General features: G+C 36.6%; 3 protein-coding genes across 3 annotated transcripts in view; 1 reads left to right on the top strand and 2 right to left on the bottom strand.

The window, feature by feature from the left end:
- tmem8b (transmembrane protein 8B) overlaps positions 1 to 14,136 on the bottom strand; it is a 1,109,927-nt gene that overhangs the window by 268,140 nt on the left and 827,651 nt on the right. The window lies entirely within an intron of this gene.
- On the top strand, positions 4,189 to 5,911 carry LOC119413867 (granzyme A-like). The gene is made up of 5 exons (XM_037680933.1): positions 4,189 to 4,252; positions 4,349 to 4,490; positions 4,908 to 5,052; positions 5,387 to 5,665; positions 5,747 to 5,911. The coding sequence occupies exons 1-5, from the start codon at positions 4,189 to 4,191 to the stop codon at positions 5,909 to 5,911; spliced, it is 795 nt and encodes a 264-aa protein (XP_037536861.1).
- The window catches only part of LOC119413872 (amphiregulin), a 10,063-nt gene continuing 9,715 nt past the window's right edge, over positions 13,789 to 14,136 (bottom strand). The window contains exon 6 of the mRNA XM_037680937.1: positions 13,789 to 13,846. The gene's annotated coding sequence lies outside the window, so the exon portion shown is untranslated. The remainder of the gene's footprint in view (positions 13,847 to 14,136) is intronic.

Genomic DNA, 14,136 nt, shown 5'->3' on the forward strand with positions numbered 1-14,136 from the left:
GCAGTACATATATATATATATGTACTGCAATAATTTTCTTAGTGCAATAAATCAATGGTGAATCATTATGAACATGAGAGTCAACTCAGATCGTATTGTTTGCGTCCAAAAACACATCTTTCTAATATTTTAAATGCTTAAAAACTTTCCAACATTTTGTATTTTTATGGTCTAATTTTTCTATTGTAGAAGTTTAATGATTTGGAAAGAAAATTCTAGTATTCTGGTCAAACTAGGCTATAATCACATGCTGTCAACTAACTTGTGTCTGACTTTGTCCATTGAACCTGTCCACTGAGGTTTAGGTATTTGTTTAAAACATAAAGACATTGCAAAGCATGGAATACTCACAGAATGACTTAATTAGCTTAATTCATAATGGAGAATAAAAATTGACTATTAAATGTTTTATGAAAAATATAGCTCTCCGGTGTCCAGTTTGAGCCTCTATGATTTCCATCTGCACAGCATAATTTTGTTTCAGCTTTTGTGACACAGCATGTCTGAATGATAACATTTTAAACATTTCATAATCTTCATCTAGCGATTTTCACTTGTTTGCACTCTGTGATAATAATATTTAGCACACAAAAATAAAACTACATTGCAAAATCTAAAAAAAACTGTTGAAAACAACAGACGAAACATTTCAGCAAAAAAAAAGAAACTGTCCAGATGACCTGACTGAAAAATGTTGGATTTTATACCTGGATTATTGAGCATGGACTTTGTTGTTTTCAACCAGTTTGACTCGACTGTCAACAAGGAAGAGGGCCAGCAATGGAGGAGGGGGCATGACAAAGAGACCATCTTAGCACCAACATAACTGGTTTGTTCTACTTTGGAGTAAGCTGTTGGGGGAAGAATCAGTTTTGTTGTGTGTTTCCTTGACTGATGAAGCCTTCCGGATGGAAGGTGAAACGTTTCAGCACAAAAAAAAAAACTGTCCAGATGACCTGACTGAAAAATGTTGGATTTCACAGTTTACATGCAGGAATAATCACAATCACTAAAAAAGATGTTGGCCATTTTCGGTAAAAGAGCATTTCTGTAGAACCCCCCCCCCCCCCCGGTTAATAACAATGTCTTGATGCATACTCAATTATCTAGGTAGACAAATCAAACAAGGTTGATTCAGGTCCTCTGGACAGATTCTTCTTTGTTGAAATGTTTCGTCTTTCGTCCAAAAGATTCTTCAGTCTTCTTCAGGACTGAAGAAGTATTTCACTGGGATCAAAAGTACAAACTGTTTCAAGTCCTATTTATTCAACTGATCCACTATATATGAGTCACAATATGAATTCTACACCTTCCAAAGTTATGTTTGGCATCCCACAAGGTTCCGGGCTTGGACCAGTCTTGTTTTCACCTTACATGCTTCCCCAACAAACATGATCAGGAAGCACGACATACATGTTCACAGCTTTAGCTGTTCATAAAACCTGATGCACACAGTCAAATACTGAAAATCTAGTGCTGCATGGAAGATGTTAAGGTCTTGCTGACTACGTTTACTTTTGAATATCAATGAGACAGATCTTTCAATTTCCTTTCTTGTGAGTTATTTTTTATGAGGATTTGTCACTCACTTTACATATTAATCAAGTTTCTAAAACACGCTTCACATGATGCATTGCAATAAGAGGATAAACTTTGTCTCACACCATTGCAACAAACGTGTTCATGCCTTGACACAACTAAACTAGACTACTGTAATGCTATCTTAACCGGAGTTCATACAGCTTCCTGAAAACCTTAAAGCTAGTCCAAACCAGTGCTGCCATAGTTCTAACTGCTTCCAACAAGTGAGATCACATTTCTCCTGTATTGGGTTTAGGGCTAGTTGAAAATTGTCCCTGTGATGAACATAAGACCAGTTCAGGGTGTACTCAACCTCTCGCACAGTGACTGCTGGACATATGCACTAATGACCCTGGTGAACTGGAAAGGAAGAAGTGGGTAAAGATAATGGATGGATGGATTTACAAAGTCCTAATGGTCAATCCTGTCATGTTCAAACCACCAACCAAAACCTTTGTTGTTCTGTTTTTATGCATTTTAATGTGTTACTGCCTTTAATAAACTGTTTAACTTCTGATTGTTTCCTTTTTTGTCCACTTTTATTACATTTTTGATTCTGTTTCTTGTCTCTGTAAACTATTTAAGCTTTAAAAGTTCAGTATAAATAAAGACAATTTTGATATGAACACGTAAACGCATGGTGATTTGAAGCCATTTTCTTTAACAAACCAAAAAAAAGTCCTCGTGATGAAGGAGAGAGGACTAGAAAAACAAAAGCCTTTTCACTTTCTGGCTGGGTTGTATAAAAAAGTTTTAAAATAAGAATATTTTTACAATGTAAATGTGACATTAAAGAATTATATCCAGTTGGATGACTCAGTGACATGTCAACTGCTTCTTTGGTTTGCAACTGTGCATCTTCATTTGTTGCCCTGTTTTTGTAAAAAAAAAAAAAAAAGCATTTCTGAATCATAACCTTTTAAACGCTGAAGAATTTCATCATGTTCTGCATCTTCATCTAGCTGTTTTCGCCAGTGTGCACTCAGTGATAACCTTTATCACACACAAAAATAAAATTCCATTGCAAAACCACACACAAAAAAAAGTCTAAACTGGCTCGGATAAAAGTTACGACAGCCTTCAGAATCAGATATAATGGTAATGGTGTTTCCTTGACTAATGAAGCCTTCCAGATAGAAGTTGAAACATTTCAGAAAAAAAAAAGAAACTGTCTAAATGACCTGACTAAAAATTGTTGGACATAAAGGTGAAGTTGTGGTAACTATGACTCATGCATGCTGGTGGTGATAATATTGCAGATATCTGCTCGGTAAGTGGGACTTGCTTTTATACCCTTATCACTTCAACGAGTGTGTGCTCTCAAGCTGAATGATGTCATTAGCGATCCTGTAGGTGGCTCCATCTGTCTGGTTGCTGGATGGGGAACAACAGACTAGGAAGAGGAAGGGATGTCAGATGTTCTGATGTGTGTCAACTTGACGGTGATCAACAGAGAAAAGTGCAACTCTGCTCAGTTTTATGGCAAAGTCAGTGTTATCTACAACAACATGATCTGTGCTGGTCCAGATGGTGATAATGACCTGCCAAGTAAGTGCAACTCACTGCCTTTGATTTTAATGTTAAATGAAATGATTGTTTAAAAATGACCATCTTGTGTTTTTTTAATCTCCAGGGGGATTCAGGAGGGCCAATAATATGTGATGGAGAGCTGGTTGGAGTCAAAATGTGGAAAAATAGACAAGCCTGGGGTGTACGCTTTTCTCACACCAACCCAAATCGAATGGATGAAGGTGATAATGAGGATGGCTGAAATGTAATGACGTTATTACTCTAAATGATGTCCAACGCTTTTCTCTTCACTCGTTCTGCTTTTCTTATCTTTTATCAATAAAAATGACATTACTGAATGCTATGAAAATACTTTTGTCTATTTCTGGTTGAGTTTATGTGACAACTCTGCTTAATTAATATTACAATCCAACAACGACATTAATGGAAGACATTTGTTGCCTAACTTGATGACTCAAACTAAACTGCACTGTTTTCTTGAGACCTCTGCCAAAATGATTGTTCAAAATCTTCAGAATACGAAAACTCGTTTTCTTTATCTTTGTGTTGGTTTGGTTTTCCAATTTACAGGGTTCAAAATTAAGAAATTATAACTTTACAATATATCATACTAACTTGAAATACACTCAACAGCAAATGAGTCATGAAGCACAAACTTTAATATGAAATACAAACATTTCCAGTAAACACTCACACCCATTAGAAATGGCATTGACCAATTTCTGGAAAGAGCATTTCTTCAAAAAATAAACAAATAAATTGAGATGTATTTTCTTTTTGAGATGTTGCCACCTGATCTCTCTCAACGATAGCATGAGCTTCATCTCATAAACTAAACTAAACTAAAATACTCTCCTCTGCAGCTGCTGAATAGAAGGGTCCTGATCAGTTCTTGTAAATGTCACCACAACATTCAGAGTTACCGTCTGCATCAGGTGTCATGTCATGTATACATCCTTTTTGCTGACTCGTGCATTTCCATGGTCAGACCACATCCTTTGAGTCAAACACATAAAGGGACGACCATCAAGAGTGGGGGCACGCTCATCACCAGATCAAAGACAGAGACACGAGGAGATGTTTTCTCTGAGGGGCTTCGCTGCTTTCATCCCCTGGACCTTTCTCCTCATTGTAGACTCAAGTGAGTAACATTTATTTAAGTTCAGTCTCTTTATCTTAGTAACTATTACTGTCCCTGAGATGAATTTAAAAGATAATTGTATACTTTTTGTTTTAGGTCATGGTTCTGAGATTATCAATGGGATAGAAGTGCAGCCTCATTCGCTGCCCTACATGGCTCTGCTGGAGACAAACAAACCGGTCTGCGGAGGGATTTTAATTGACCCAAAATGGGTCCTGACTGCTGCACACTGCCCTGAGTAGGAACCATACTCGTCTTATGCAATACATTTGATATGAACTTCCAATGAAAGAATATATGCCACTCAAACTAAATGTCAGTCGCTTGAAGAAACCACAGAAACCACAAGGCTTCAGAGAGGGTTTGCTCTTCATGTCTGAAATTTAAGTTTCAATTCACAGCTGTGCAACTCAAACCATAGATTTGTAAGAGGAAAGCACAGTTCAATGCTTATTTATGTGTTTATGTGTTTTATTTGCATGCATTGTTAAATGTTCGGTTGTTTTTAGTAATTATTTTATACATTGTGCCTAAAAGAAGACTAGAATATGCTTCAAGACACAGAAACCTCTTCCATCAGGTGTTGGGATGCACGGTTAAAATTCAAACATCACAGAACAAACTTAACCAACAGTGTGTGTTTCTGTTCTTGCAGTATTAAGACAGTGCTGCTGGGGGTGCACTCCATCAAAGGAACGAAAAAGGAAAAAGAAAGCAGGCAGGTCCGAAAGGTAAAGATACGAGCTCGTCATCCCTGCTTTAACAAGGATGAAAAGGTCAACGACCTCATGTTGCTCAAGGTAAGGTGACAAAAAGGAGGCAACATTCAATGTGTTTTAAGGAAACATGTTGATAAAGTTAAAAAAAAAGATGATTAAAAAGATTCTAGCCTTTTCTGCTCTACTTTTGATTATTAAATCTCCTTTACATATTTCTATTGGACAAAGTTTGCTGTTGATAGTAGCTCATTGCGTGTGTATCAGCTGTAAGTTGCTTAAAAGGTTAAAATATCTCATTGTTGCCAGTCACTGCGGTCTGTGTCACTTTATTGTGTGTGATACTTTTTAAAAAGCTGTTTACTGCCAAAAACAGTCGATCCAGCCATATTGATCCATTTTTAAATTATATTTTCAGCTTGACAAGCCAGCAAAACAAACCAAGTCGGTTAACGTTCTCAAGCTGAGTAATGTCGTCAAAGAACCAGCAGATAAATCCACCTGTCTGGTGGCTGGATGGGGGAAAACAAACAACAAAAACGATGACAAAATGTCCGATGTCCTGATGTCCGTCAACGTGACTGTGATCAACAGAATAAAGTGCAACTCTCCTCAATATTATGACTTCAACCCAGTTATCACTAAGAGCATGATCTGTGCTGGTTCAGACGGTAATAAAGATGCAGATACCTGCTCGGTAAGTGGGACTAACAGACTATTTTAATGTTAAATTAAACAATATTAGAAAATGACCAACGTGTGTTTGTCCTCTCTGCAGGGGGATTCAGGGGGGCCGTTAATATGTAACGGAGCTCTGGTTGGAGTCACATCTTTTGGAGGAGAACTTTGTGGAGAAAAGGAGAAGCCTGGAGTGTACGCTTTTCTCACAAAGTACCAGCTCGACTGGATCAAAGAGAGAATAAAAATGGCTGAAATGGAATGAGCTCTTTTTTAAATAAAGCTGTTTAACGTTCTTAACCATTTCTTGTTTCTGTAATACTTTTCTTTAACCTTCACGTTGTTTTATAAGTAGATCTATATCTAAGTAGGTGACAAAACTAAGAAAAGCCATTACCGTGTAATTTTGTAAGGAACAGCAGCTGTTTGTGTCAGTATTTACAACTCCGATTCCAAAAAGGTTTGGATGTTGAAAACAATGCATGTAAATGTAAACAAATGTAAACAAATGTAAACAAAAGCAGAATGCAATGATTTGAAAATCTCATAAACATATATTTTATTTTACAGTGGAACACAGGCGTTATTCTTTTTGGCAGCATTTTGTCAACAAATCAGTAAAATGACATGAAAAGGGCATTTTAGAGAGGCTGCATCTCAGAAGTAAAAATGGGCAGAAGTTCGGTCTGAAAAACTGCCTCTAAAACTAATGGAATCCTCATGTCAGGCAGCACGGTGGCACAGTTGGTTGAGCTGCGGCCTCTCAGCGAGCAGGTTGCCATGGTTCAAATCCTGGTTCGGGGGCCTTTCTTGGTGGAGTTTGCATGTTCTCTCCGTGCATCATGGCTTTTCTCTGGGTGCTCCGGTTTCCTCCCCAAAAACATGCATGTTAGGCTGATTGGGAACTCTAAATTGTCTCTAGGTGTGAGTGAGAGAATGAATGGTTGTTTGTCTCGTTTGTCTCATGTGGCCCTGTGATGGACTGGAGATCTGTCCACCTCTCACACAGTGACTGCTGGACATGGGCACCGTGGACCCCCATGGTCCAAAAAGGAAGAAGCGGGTAAAGATAATGGATGGGTGGATGGATGGACATCATGTCCTCTGTAGTAAAGATAAAAGGGACCATCCAGTCTTATTTTAAATTTAAAAGCCTGCCTCTCTGATGATATGGGGGTGCATTAATGCCTCTTGCATGGGAAGATTACACATCTGGAAAAGCACCATCAATGCAAAAAAGTAATTTTTTTTCTAGATGGGAGCACAGAGTATGTTGTTCTAAAGCCTGTATTTGGTGCTTTGAAAGCAAAACTTTAAGGTATACGTAGTGTTTCAAGCCATTTTCATAATCCTGGACTATTTGTTGTTCTGTGTGTGCTTTTGATTTACAGAACGCTGAGTTAATGAGGAAAACCACAAAAGACAAATCTATGTAGCCTGAGTGGCATGGACAGTCACATTTAATCACTAGATGGTGCACTTTACTGCTACAGCACCACCTGTTAAAGACTAGTGGAAAAACAAGAGGTGTAAGAGAGAACTCCAGAGTTCAAACAATAAAACAAAATGCAACAGTTTATGGTTTGTATTTACATCCATGGGTGAATATTGTTTCACATTTATCACACGTAGCATTTTACATATCAAACCAATGAATGTATTATTGCTTAAAATTAATCACAGAAACTGAAACTGTAATCCTACACTTTAATATTATATTAAAAAAAAATGTTTCAGCAGCTTCCTTATTAAAAACAGCCTTGCTGATGTTAACACTTATTTTCTATCAGAAAGGTTGTTTTATAGTGTGGCGGCTGCTTCCAAGACTAGAACAGCTGTTTCTAGAGGATGTTCACTCGTTAAAGCTACAGTTTCTTATCGTCTGTGTCACGTCACATTCTACCAGCTCGTTTCACGTTTCCTCTGGAGCGTGGCGCAAACACATCCTTGAGATCAAGGTGCAGGGCCACATAAAACTTTCATTAGGTAAAAAGTTATGGGCGCAGTAATTGTTTATTGATTGAAAGTGTTTCGATCCAACTTGGATTTATGTCAGAGTAAACATATGAGAACACACCCACCTATAAACCTTCCTCTGGGCTGACAAGGTCCAAACTGGGCAAGGTTGTAAATTTACAAGTCATGTACCATTACAGAAAGCAGACACTACCTAACATTTATTTTTGACAAAAGATTAAAAGACCAGAATTCCATGCCGATTTGTTTCCATCTAGATCAGGGCTATTCAACTGGTGGTCCGGGGGCCAAATCAGGCCCACAGGTGAGCTCAGTTCAGCCCACCAATGGGTTCGTTTTAAAATAAAACTAGATTTTAAACCATGAAACAAACTTACTTAATGACAATAACTGGTGGATGTCCGGCCCCTGAGCTCTTGGCTTTCAGTAACAGTGGCTGCCTGAGCAGTTTAGTTGAATATCCCTGATCTTAATGGTTTATGAATGTGAACACCATCTAACTATTTATTTATTTTTTTCTAAGGAGGACAAAGAAGTTGTGGATCTGCTGACTTTACCTTCTTTTAAGCTGCACCATCAAATGTTATTGCTTGGCAACCGTAGTAATTTAATAAAACAAGAATCTGTGTTGGAAATGAAAAACAATGGAAATTTTTCCTGGCAGGTAGCTGGTCTTGTCAATGAAGGTGGTGGGGGGGGGGGGGGGGGGGGGGGGATACCACACCCATGACATTCCAGCTATGTCCTTTATTATTTGAGCTCCTGGTGAATTATCACTGACCAGCCATGTCCTGACGTGTTTACCCTGTTTCCATGGTCACCCACAAAGGCTCCCGGGCCCACCTCAGCGCCACCGAAACTTCCAAAGCGCACCACGCCCACATCGACTCAAGTTGTGAGATGGATGAATGCACAGGTGTTAAAGAAGTTTCTTGGCTTGTTTAAATTGACACTTATAGCACAGATGCTTGTCTTTCTCTCTCGCTCCATCACACAAACACAAACCCGCCCCCCTCACACACAAAGGTAAATGTTTGCCCAGAATTGCATCACCTGTGTGTATGTTAGATGCCCACCTTGCCTTACCTTTTCCCTAATGACACAGCACAACACACAAACCTTGCATCATAATGGACAAAAGTTATCGGAAACGATAATATCTGGGTAGGTGAGTCAGAGTCCTTCCTGTTAACAAGTAAATAGTAACTTTATCAAGCTGACATTTTGCAACAGAAGGTTTTTCCCGAAGAGGCTCAGCACTTGAAAGGATAATAATTAAATTCTATATTTTAAACTATTTATAAGAATTTTTTTTTAGAGAAGTTACTAGAATACCACGGTGATGGTCCGTTCATCAAATCACAGCGTTCAGTATGTTATCAATAAAGAAACTGGATTAGTTTGTCTCCACAAACCGTTTTATCTTTAATAATCAGAGAATGAGGCCGAAGAAACTTTGTGGACAAACTGCTCATTCATCAGCGTCAACGTTTATTTATTTGTTTTAAATGATTTTATAAGATTTTTTTTTTTTTGTGATCTTCCTTTCATTTATTATTCCTGCACAGTGACTCAGGTGATATCACACAAAAAAAAAAAAAATCATTTGAAAATAAAAATAAGGGAAATTATTAGAGTCCGACTGAAATGGAAATTTTGGCTATCATCGATACCAATATTGGGAGTGCAAGGCAGCTGCCAATAACCAATATAATAGCTGATATTTTTAGCTTTGACCACACCCAAGAATCTAAGAAAACAGCAAGTGGAGCGGGGCTTGTTTATTTAGCGCAGCTGTTAGCAATCATGAAGTTAGGCAAATTAGATCCACGCTACGATTACTGTAGTCCCACAGTAAGTTTACAGGTCTTCCTAATGTGTGTTCACATTTTCTATCCTCCACAATTCACTATAAAGTTATCAAGTGTGTTGCATAAATATAAATTAAGCAAAGAAACGTCCTTCCCTGTTCATTGTTTAAACAGTCATTTATGTATGGTGAAGGTCTAATTAGCATTGATTGCAATAAAGTTTATTTTTCTTTGCAGAGAAATAAAGATTTCAGACAAACAATGCATTTCATTGAGGATAACAAAGATAACGTTACTACCACTGATATATTTTACCTGTACGTTAGATTTATTGTTCTGGATAAAGTTTTACAAGGCAATAGCCTATGCTAGGTTATCTAAACATTAACTTGCTAAGGCAAGTAGCAGGATTGAAGATAATTTATTATTGTTGATTTGTTTTGCAGATGAGTTAAAATAAACTTATAATGCTCTATTCATCTAAATATGCTACAAAGTATTGCTCCCTGTTTCGTCTGTGCTGAGTGTGAAAATGAAACTTAAGTGAACGGCTATGATTTGAAAGTGACCTGCATGTGCCCTCTGCTGGATACATTGAACAATTACAATGTGTTCCCACCATTTTAAGGGTGAAAATTAGAAGTTATATCAGTGCATAATAGGACAATTATCACCGATACAAATAGGTCACCAAACATTTATATTGGCCTAAATTATCAGCCCTACTGATATATCGGTCAGGCGAAATTATTTTAGTTGCTTAACAATCAGAGAGCATGATAAACAAGTGTTACTTGTGCATAACAGCATATGAACGGTGTAAATCAAAAAAATAAAAAAACTATGAAGAAGAAACATGGCTTTGAAAAATCACTACAACCACACAACTCACCACTACTCAGCATCTGTAATAAAATATATGCACATAATGTATAAACCCTTAAAGATGTAATACACGTTTGATTAATTAAAAATGTTACATTTTACTTCACATTTCAAAACTTTGATTTAGTTGCATTTAAGGCACAATATCCTTCATTGATTAACCGAAATCAGAAACATTCAAAAAAAGTATTGGAGAATCTAATATGAAGCTTATTAGTAAAATAAATGAAGCTTTGACATTTTTGCAGCTAAGTACTTTTAGTAAGATGCTAAAAAAGTCCCAAAAATGATTTCAGGCCACGTGAGAGAACACTTAAGAATCCTTTGAGAACTTCCCACGTTTCCTGTGTGGGTGTATTTCTTGTCCCTGTGCCAGATTTTAATCCCAGATAGATGATCTGTCGTAACTTCTACTTCAAAATTGAGTAGATTCTTCTTTGCTGCTCAGCTTTATGTTTGGGCTTGTGAGTTTGGCACTGATAAAATGCCTCCCTGATGAAACTGTGGTGATAAAAGTTCCCAGGCATCTTAGGAATCTGTATTTAGTTATACCCGCCAGCATTTTTGGAGAAAAAAATCCAACAAAAACATCTCTCATGTCCAGAAACTTGAGTCTGAATGACTTTTTAAAATGAACTAAATAAACTGAAATTTTGACTTCGAGCCCAACTCTTATTGACCTTCTTGTCATAACTCTAAAACTGAAATAAAAACAACAAGTTTTGGTGATTAAACTGTAACATAAACAGAACAAAAGAGACAGATGTGTTGTGGCTTTAATTGTGTTTTAATTGAACCTTCCAGACTTTGATTTCAAACAGAAAAAAAAGGAAAATGTTTTGGGCATTTGAGCCTGAAGAACATTATTTGATTTGATAACGAAATATTTCATTTTAGGATATTTGTTTTTCTGAAACATGTTGGATTATTCAGCCATAACAACCAGCAATTACCTGGAAATATTTTTGGAAAATTTGTCATTTTCAATAAACTTTTTAAGCTTTTTAAGTAATATCACTGCATGATTGGGTGTGCTAGCTTCTCAAAAAATGTTTCTATCAAAAAGTTCATGAATTAACACCTGTTTTAGATTTAATCAATCAATGAGGGTGTAGAACAGTTTTGTAATCTGACGTGATTAAATATTTCCCTAAAATTATATTCTTAATATAAAAACACTTGCTAATTATACACTTTTTTCCAGTTTCCCCATATTGTTTTGTACAATAGTATTATAACCATTAATTAAATTAAATAAATCCATTTCAGGTGGTTTAAGTAACATTTACCTGATAAATACAAAAAAAAAAATCCAAGTGAAATTTCTTTATATGATCACAGATAAAACCAGTCAGAAGAGCCTGGAAGACTTTTTGTCTTTTGCTTCTTAAATTTGCTTGTCTTTGAATTAAAGTACATCATTTAAACTATATCTTCTCGGAATGGCATCACCATGACACTTAAAATAAAACGGACGTGTCAGTTTCCTGATTTGTAAGCCTCCCTTTATTTTGCTTGCCCCCAGCCTGTCAGCACGGCTCCCACACAGAAAAGCAGATGCATGTGAGGTGTTAACTGCTCCTCCTTTAACTCTTTATTTGCTTTGTCTCAGAGTGGCGTTCACAAAGCAAATAATGTTAATTATGGTGCAAACACACCCATCAAGTTCAGCCGGTGCAGCCATTTGGACTCTTTGCGTCAGAACGCAGCAGATCTTTGTTGTCCTCATTGCATAATCTAAATATAACCATCTGCCACCAACACGCCGCCAACAAAAGTGACACGAAGAATAAGAAAATGTTTTCTCACAGTGAGTTCTGGGTTTTAACAAATGAAGACTTCCGTAAAACAATATTTGACTGCATCATGCTCAGCATGGCATTTTTAAATCTTTTGTGACATTTCGTGCCTCATTGATCACCAATGTATCTTTGTTTGCACTGTTTAAATTTTAAAAAAGTATTATTCAGGACCACAAGAAGCTTAGTCATTGTCCCATTAACTATTTACAACCATTTCTGTTTGTTTTGTTTGTTGGGATTGGGAAAAAAAAAAAAAAAAGTTTGTTGAAATGTTCTATAACCAGAAGAGGTTTGATTTTCTGCAACAACAGAAAATTACCATACTCTCTTTTGTATAATATATTTGTAGATTCATTCAACTTTTATTCAAACAGGGTCATCCCATTGAGCCTCGGGGACTCTTTAACAAGAGAGACCTGATTTTAACAAAGAGTGATGACAACAGACAATCATAAAGGATGCAAAAAAATTGAGAATAACAAGTGAAAATAAAATGGTATTTAAAAAAAATGTAACGAAAATCAGCTAGGTTGTAAGGCGATATAGAAAACTAAAAACAGGAACATGTCTGCATTGGTTTTTGCCATGAACTTAGCAGATGTTTGAAGCCACTTAGAGAGGTCAAGGTCGAGAGCTTCAGATCTTTTTGCAAGATATTCCATGAAACAGGAGCGAAGCAGAAGAAGGACCTTAAAGTTCAGTCCTCACTGAGGGAGCACTGCATGAATGCAGCTGTGCAGGAGGCAGCTAAACGTCTTCACGTTTATCTTCACAGATGCTAATTCATCTGCTCTCGAGAGAAGGTCAATGAAATATGTATGCCAAATTGCCAACAGTGCTGGCTTTTAAGAATCCGTTTTTTTACTAGTTTGTTTCTTCATTTTATTTTATATTTTCTTTTTTTGTTTGTTTGTTTTGGCAGTTGTTTTTATACATGTGAAAAATCCACACATCTGCATCAGCACAGAGAGATGCTGCGGAGTTGGCAGTCACGTCTGAGGCACGAAGCTCTTTGTGAGGGTTTTGTAAATAATGTGAATTATGGACCTGCAAAACTGAGTTATCAAATATGGCCCTTGTTCATGACCTTTTGGATGATTATTATTATTATTATTATTGTTGTTCTTCTAGTTTTCTTAGTTATATGCTACTTATCTTTTGGCAATTAACAACAACAAAAATGTAAACCATTATTAATATATTTTTTTACATTTCTCTGAATATGATTGAGCTTGTTACGCTCTCATTCCTTTGTGCTGATCCTCTGAATTTCTCAGAGGTGTGTTTTCTGAGAATCTCCCTCAAGGTTGTTCTTGTTTGCCAAAAGTTTGGCTTCAAAACTGAAGTTTCAAAACTGAAGGCTTTAAATATGACATTCAGGCAGAGACATATAAACACTTCTGTGTAACACTGAGACACTTTATTGGTGGTCAAAATCTATCACTTTACGACAGTTACACAAAGAAAGTTATTTTTTTGTTTGTTTCTGACCTTTCACAAATGTAGTGCAATAAATAAAACCTACAGAACAATAAAAGACACATATGTGACATTAAAATAGTCTTACATACACACACTCATACAGCTGTGAGCAATAAATAATCATACTAAATAAATTAAATTCTAAATAGCTGTGAAATGTTTTTACATAGCATCTAGTGAAGCCTCCACCGCCTCTCTCAGGTCTTCAGACTCGTCTTCTTTATCCCTAAATTGTTCAGCTGGCTGTGGAAGGACAAAAAGAATAAGTTAACAAATACGCCCTAAACATAAAAAAAATACACATTTATTTATTATAAATGGGTATTCATGTTTCTGTTTATGCACTTTGGAACTGCAGTCCCATTCAAAGTTATGTTGGTGTTCGTTAAAGTTCAAAGTTAGGCATGGTTAAACAGGCTTAACGCAGAAAAGCTAAATGATTTATTGATAAAATTAAAAAAATTGTAGACATTGGGTATTTTTAATCACAGTTGGGTTTTTTTTTTTCCAATTGCTTTTCAAAGCAGGCAAGA

The sequence above is a fragment of the Nematolebias whitei genome, chromosome 8, assembly GCF_014905685.2.
Source record: "Nematolebias whitei isolate Nwh7 chromosome 8, NemWhi1, whole genome shotgun sequence".
Taxonomy (NCBI): Eukaryota; Metazoa; Chordata; class Actinopteri; order Cyprinodontiformes; family Rivulidae; genus Nematolebias; species Nematolebias whitei.

Bases quoted from the DNA above. Each gene is read 5' to 3' on its own strand.
- LOC119413867 (XM_037680933.1), top strand. From the start codon at position 4,189: ATGTTTTCTCTGAGGGGCTTCGCTGCTTTCATCCCCTGGACCTTTCTC. The intron at 4,253-4,348 runs GTGAGTAACATT...TTTTTGTTTTAG, and splicing joins TCTCCTCATTGTAGACTCAA to GTCATGGTTCTGAGATTATC. The intron at 5,053-5,386 runs GTAAGGTGACAA...TTATATTTTCAG, and splicing joins ACGACCTCATGTTGCTCAAG to CTTGACAAGCCAGCAAAACA.